We start from the raw sequence: 7202 nt of genomic DNA, 5'->3' as shown, positions 1-7202 counted from the left end.
GGACATATCAAGTCACAGTATATTACAGACTTAACAAATGGACTCATCAATGGAAGCAGTGTTTGAATCCAGTCTGTGAAAATGATTTATTTAAATATTATTCTGATATCATCATTACAATACAAACTGTGTCAACGTTCCAGTACAGAAGCTTCACACACACTACCAAATCAAAATAAAATTACAGTTCATAACATTTTCGACGGCTCAACAAACAGACAAGACTGCATGGAGATGAATCATGATAAGGAGACAATACATCTATGTGGAGCTGAAACAATGGATCAGAAAAAAAGAACAGAAACTGATAGTGCTACTCAATTGTCATTGCATTGTACGGAAAATTCCCCGGTAACGGAATGACACTGAGACTCAGATTTGTTTTACTTAAAAAATCTATGCCAAACAAAATCCAATTGATTTCAAAGTTTAACACACCATACAACTCCCAAAGTGGGCTCCCGAGTGGCGGTGCTAGAAGCATCACTACAGACCCTGGTTCGATCCTGGGCTGTATCACAACCGGCCGTGATTGGGAGTGCCATAGGGCGGCGCACAATTAGAGGAGGATTTGACCGGGGTAGGCCGTCATTGAAAATTTGAATTTGTTCTTAACTGACTTGCCTATTAAAACAAAAACAACTCTATGCACAATGACTTCTTTTAACATTTTACACAGAAATTTGACAAAAGCACATTTACTTGAAGAACAGTGCAGATGCAAAGTTTGGTTACAGAATAACGGCACCAACAGAACAAACCATCATTCAGTTACCATACTTTGCATCAGCACTGTTCTTCAAGTAAATATATTAAGGTCAAGTTTTGAATGTAAATTGTTAAAAGTAGTCATTGTGGTTTCTTAAACTTTGATATCAATTGGACTTTGTTTGGCAAACATTTTAAAGTAAAAAATCTGAGTCTCAGAGTAATTCCTTCATGTGGGATTGCCCGTATCTTGTTTGATGGCTGAGACTTTGTTGCTTGTAAGCCACCACAATTGTCAGACTTTGCAATTACCTTAATAAATGACTTTTGTCGATCCTTCAAATGATATATATTCACTTTGCTTGACCCATAATTCTCTGAAGTGGTTCCATTTCTTGCTGATAAAATCCAGTGAGTTAAAGTACTGTAGGCCGTGCAACAGGTAAGTTGCCATTAGAAGAGGTCCTCCGTAACTGATGGCGAATCCAACTGTCAATAAAGCTTTTTTTAAAGAATTGCGTAATTCCATTTCCTGTTGTTAGCAAATGAATAAATGACAACATTGTTACAAATACAGAACATCACTTGTCTCTGCTTTTAGACATTTTGATTAAAAAAGGTTACATGCTGATTATTTACTTTACAAGTTTTACAGATTTTTTTAATTTAAATTCTATACAGGGATTTGACAAACTGAAGGCATTCATTTAAAGATGCAGTTCGGGATCTTAAGCACTTACAAATTCGTAACATATCATCTGATTTGCAAAACAAAATTAAATATTTTTGCATGACGTAACATCATACGAAATGGATGACATAGTACACAACTGTGCACAGTTTTCTGGGACCCGTTTTGGCTCGTGAACACTACTTTCAAAAATGACTGTCTGAAATTATACAAAAGCTCTGGAGCATCACTTTAACTGTGCACACAAATATGCTATCCATTTCACCAGCCCCTGGCTAGAGAACTTGTACGGTATAAACATTCTACTAGAGATGTCAACTCTTCTTTTACAAAACTGAACATTTAGAATTAATTTAAATAGTTATGATGTTACTTTACTCAATGGACTTTAGCCTAGTATTGATTTGAGGTTGAGTGGCATGACACAGCCTTGCTAGACTGAGTTTTGTCATCCTAGCACCACTGGAACAGTGCAGATTAAATATATCGTCCACACATCTTGTACCCTGACAATACTTGCTGATCAGGATATGTCTCTAGGTGTATCCTGCGGTATGTTCTGTCAGCTAACTCCAATTGCTGAATCAACATGTTCAGATCAGCCTTTCCCAAACTTGTTCCTCGCCCCGCCCCCAGTACTACACACACAGCTGATTACAATTATCAAAGCTTGATGATTAGTTGATTATTCAAATCAGCTGTGTAGTGCTAGGGCCAAAAATCTAAATGTGCACCCAGTTTGGGAAACCCTAGTTTAGATCCTCTCACTGATCTCAGCAGTGCTGTGTACAGCAGACTGGACTATGTTAACTGTGGAAAAAGCCTATTGAGACTTTCAGCAAAATGGTGCTTCTTTGTTGCCCCTGGAATTTGTAGGTACTTCCAATACCTAGAATTATTCCATCCCAGTAAGTCCAAAATGCTGTTATTTTAAACAGGATTTGAAGAAATTGACAGATGTTGCGTTGTGAATCTGGGTAAGCCCAGATTGGAAATACATTGGAACAATATGTGAGAGCACTAGGCTACAGTATGAGCAAAGAGATCAATGTTGGTGAACGCCATATTGTATGGCCATAGCAATGTCTTTGGTTGCATGATACATTTTTACAATGGAGACTCTCTTCAGTCTTTGGCTACCCTCTTCAACTCAACTGAATGGCAGATCTGAAGCATTGTTACTGCATCAATGAACAATTCCACCCATTCAAACAGTACAGATGTATGATCTTAATGTGATCACCCCGTAGCAGGGGAACTTACTACTTGTAGTGTATTTGAGGTTTTAAAAAGATTCAGAAATGTATATTTTACACTTTGAAAATGTCCATTAACTATAATCCACATAATAATTAAAATGTCCTGTTGCTGAAGGATTATTTTCCTGCTGTAGCAAACTGGCTCAAATTAAGATCTGTCATCTGTATTTATGGGGGAATATGTCCAGTGGTCAATTTACTTAACAATAATGCGACATAACATCGATGCATCCATTGAGTTAATGGAAATTATTCAAAGTGGTGAATGTCTATGGAACAATGCAGAGATACTTAGAAAGCTCCTATTTCTATTAACAGTTTTGTATAACGGTAAAATCCATGACGTCTGCTAACGGGTTCTGAATCAAGAGGTCAGATTGTCAAAGCGTTGTGTCAATGAACATTGTGAAGGGGTAAGAGCGAGAGCAATTTAAAACCGTTTCCTTTAATCACAAGACCTATAGAGTCTTTCCTCGTCCTTACGTTTGTGTAACAGATAAGAAACGTATCTTCTAGGTATCATTGGGGGGAATCATTGCACCATCAAAACGGTATAAGATGTCTTCTTGGCTAATGTAAGATTCTTACATAAAGATAGTGTCCCTGAACAATAGGCTACAGCAGTACCTTGATACTCAGTCCTTTTTTTTCAGTGATGGTAGAACATTTAAATAGGGGAGCTGTACCGTACGTGAAGCATGACTATTAATGGCTTTGTACAATATTAGTGCAGGCCAATTTAGATGAATAGTCTGCTGGCACGGTCATATTATGAACATTTGACATGTTCATGAATCATAATAGGAAATGATAAGGGTCGGAAAAGTAGTATAATTGTAAACAGAAGAAATACCATGTAAAAAAGTAAAGGTGAGCATTAATGAGAAGTGATCTGTAATAACAACGTTCAAGAACTGTATTTGCAGGTTACACACAATATGGACGATAAAATATTTCATTGTCGAGTTGCCTTCATTTAGCAATCCGACTAGGCCCTAACATCATGTTGTTGTATTTGACTAGCTCTTTTGTTCTAAGAGGACTATGAATAGCCTTGCACGATGTAGTTTCATAATAGTGAAAACATAGCGAATGTAAGCTATATACAGTTCCAGGTGTTTGAAATAAAACAATTATATATACTGATATTATATATACACAAATATAGATATATTTTTTTTTACTTTAAGCAATGACACGATAGATTCACTGCAGGAAACTCAAAATAAAGGTCTGTGAAAGATATTCCAAGGAGCCAATGTCAGTTTCCATTTTGTTTCGATTGTTGGGTGCATTGAAGAAACGTCGGCACAACAGGTAATCCCACCGCTGGCCTTTGAGAAGGTGCCTCTTGTGTACAATGGGTAATAAGAATGCATTGGGTGCAGAGTAGTGGAAAATTAGGGCCAACTGTGTCGTCCGCTTGGTGGTAATAACAGGCCATTTTCTCCTTCGCTTCGAGAAGAGGGAGTGATACTCGGAGGAAAAGTCAGACCTTGAAACTATAGCAAGGTATCCCTCATGAAGCCACAGGCAAGAATCAGGATGGCAAGTCCAAAGCTTGTAGCTATCCTCGTGCCTGTGAAAGAAGGAATACGGTCAACACATATATAGCGTTTATCTTGAATTCATTTTTTATCACTGACAAAAACACTTATTGTTGTAACGTATGTATTTTGTACTTATAAAGCTGTACATTGGGTGTGAGGTTGGTACTCATCCGTCGTTATATAGATTATGCGTTCATTTCACACAAAATATGTGCACAGTTGTTATCTTTCACAATTATGAACTGCTGAGGAGAAATGTATGCAAAAGCTATGACACTAGTCTGAAACATTATATACATTAGGCACATATAGAATGATCTGCTTCTGAAATGAAATATGAAGGCTGGATAAGGCCACTAGCTTCCAAATGTGAGTAAATTAATTTAAATGTATTCAAATGAACACTCACTACACCAAACACCCACAACAAAAAAATGAGGATAGAATCTTTACCCTAAAGTACAGGAAGTACAAACGGTCTTTGAACTGACGTGAAAGGATTTACATGGACAGCTACCATTGGCTGAACTTGTCAAGCTGCTGTCTGTTCTGAAGTCAGTTTCCACTGCATTTTGAGCAACCCACACTGTCTGACAACTGTGTGATATTGAATAGCCTGGCAGTCTTATGCAAATTTGGTTCATTTGTGTCTCGGGGACATTGTCCTTGAATTGATAAAAGCAAGAGCTAGAGCACAGAAAAAAGGCATCGAGGCATTTCTGTACTAAGGATAATGATGCAGAACTTAGAGTACAGAAGGGAGAGATGGGAAGATATTCTGAATGGCAATGGTACATGCTCTAGTGTATATTAAGCTTTTATTCTGTTAAATCACCCTGGAACACACAAACTAAAACTGGATCCAAGGTCCAAAAAGCATAAAAAGAAACAAGATGAACTTGTTCTTGTACCTGCCGAGACTGAAAAAGTGTCCGGGAGGGAAAAGAGCAAGAATGTAATCCTCCCGATACAAGGCAGCATTCAGGAAATGGAAAATGAAATATTCCCTAAATCATGATGACATTTACTGGATTTGTCTGTCAGACCAAGCACAGCAATGTTCTAAGAGGAGAATTGTCAGGGGACATTTTGGTTCGGCTCAATATCAGGAGGAGGAAAAAGACGGAGGCCTGTGACCCGCTGTTCTTCCCTGCCAGATTTAATTTGGCCTGGGGTGATCAAGTGGACAGGAGTGCCACAGAGGAGCTAGGCCAAAACATCCTCCGCATGGAGAATCATTAATCAGCTCACAGCCTGGGAGGGTGGGCTACGCTGCACTGCCGATGGAGACTGCACTGATGATGTGCAGTGAATATCTCACACCATCCACGCTAGCCCCACCTGAAAACATACTCACGCCACAGAATATAGCCTACATGTCATTCTTAGATAAAAAAAAAAAAGTGCATCACAGGAAAAGCTTAAAAAAACATGAATTGTCACAACCAAACTCTTGATTTAATAAATAAGACTAAAACAGGAGTGAGCACAAGGAAAATACTACACCCAAGGACTGTTAGTTTTACCCTAACAGGACTCAAATGGCTTTAAGTTGCACAGAGTAAAGTCACCTGGTCCACTAGCAATCATTACAGTCTAACTGAGTCTCTAGTTTAATCAATATTTTGTCTAATGGAATGCAGGGCAGAGTGACCTCCCCACTGAGGGAGAGTGCATCACCCTGAGGAAGGGTGCATCACCCTGGCCTTATGCTGCTACCATAGGGAGACAGCTAATCTCCCATGGGCAGATTCTGCATGTAGACCAAAGAATCTGAACGGGACTGAATAGGAGGTAGTGTTTTAACTGTCTTTTGGGGGGGGACTTTGGCTGAGAGTTTCCTTTTGCGAGGGTGGAGAGTTCGCAAACCGATAGAAGTCTAAATTTCTTAAAAAGTATAGACCTAGAAGTTAATCACAAAACTGATCAAACTCCCAGAGATTAAAATTCTGGGTTAACTGAGATTAGGAGAGAGCTGGCCTTGCGCCATCTATCTGCCTACATGATGGTGCTAGCTGTGGATGTGGCCTACTGAAAAAGATGCAATAACAGTCTGATTTGTCTAGTAAATCCCTGCTGGGATTTGGTGATACCAGATGGCACTGCATCTAGGTGTCATTCACCCATTTCACAAATGTTCCCAGTTCTCAGTATAGTTCAACGCTCAGCCATGTCGGATAGGACACAGGGGTATTCGATCTTATGAAAGTATACTGAACAAAAATATAAACGCATGCTGGCCCGTTTTTAATGAGCTGAAATAAAAGATCCCAGAAATTGTCCATGTGCACAAAAAGCTTGTTTCTCTCAAATGTGTTTACATTCCTATTAGTGAGCTTTTCTCCTTGTGCTGGGGACAATAAAACTCCACTCTAAAATGTGCAGTTTTGTCACACAATGCCACAAATGTCTCAAGTTGAGGGAGAGTGCAATTGGAATGCTGACTGCAGGAATATCCACCAGAGCGGGTTGCCATAGAATTGAATGTTAATTTCTTTACCACAAGCCGCCTCCTATGTCATTTTAGAGAATTTGACAGAACATCCTACTGGCCTCACAACCACGGTCCACGTGTAACCACACCAGCCCAGGACCTCCACATCCAGTATGTCTGTCTGTAATAAAGCCCTTTTGTGGGGAAAAACTCACTCTGATTGGCTGGGCCTAGCTCCCCAGTGGGTGGACCTATCTCCTTAGTGGGTGGTTCTATGCCCTCCCAGGCCCACCCATGGCTGTGCCCCTGCCCAGTCATTTGAAATAAATAAACTAGGGCCTAATACATTTATTTCAATTGACTGATTTCCTTCTATGAACTGTATCTCTAGAAAATATTTGAAATTGTTGCATGTTGCATTTATATTTTTGTTCAGCATAGTTCTTTTTTTCCCACAACGGGTTGGCGACTTGCCACGTAGTTTAAACAAAGTTGTGAAGGCCTTTTGGTACATCTCACTTCTGGGACATTCGTTGTATTTTAATTAAGTGATCCAATAG

The 7202-nt window shown here is 39.2% G+C and overlaps 1 protein-coding gene across 1 annotated transcript in view; it reads right to left on the bottom strand.

Annotated features, from left to right (window-relative positions):
• Window positions 1-595: 595 nt before the first annotated feature.
• The window catches only part of LOC115149390 (V-set and transmembrane domain-containing protein 2A), a 32596-nt gene continuing 25989 nt past the window's right edge, over window positions 596-7202 (bottom strand). Inside the window, exon 5 of the mRNA XM_029692219.1 lies at window positions 596-4237. Within this exon, the coding sequence (XP_029548079.1) occupies window positions 4161-4237 (77 nt within the window). The 3' untranslated portion in view covers window positions 596-4160. The remainder of the gene's footprint in view (window positions 4238-7202) is intronic.

This window comes from Salmo trutta, chromosome 2 (assembly GCF_901001165.1).
Source record: "Salmo trutta chromosome 2, fSalTru1.1, whole genome shotgun sequence".
In the NCBI taxonomy this organism is placed as follows: domain Eukaryota; kingdom Metazoa; phylum Chordata; class Actinopteri; order Salmoniformes; family Salmonidae; genus Salmo; species Salmo trutta.
This window is presented reverse-complemented; position numbering and strand designations above follow the sequence as displayed.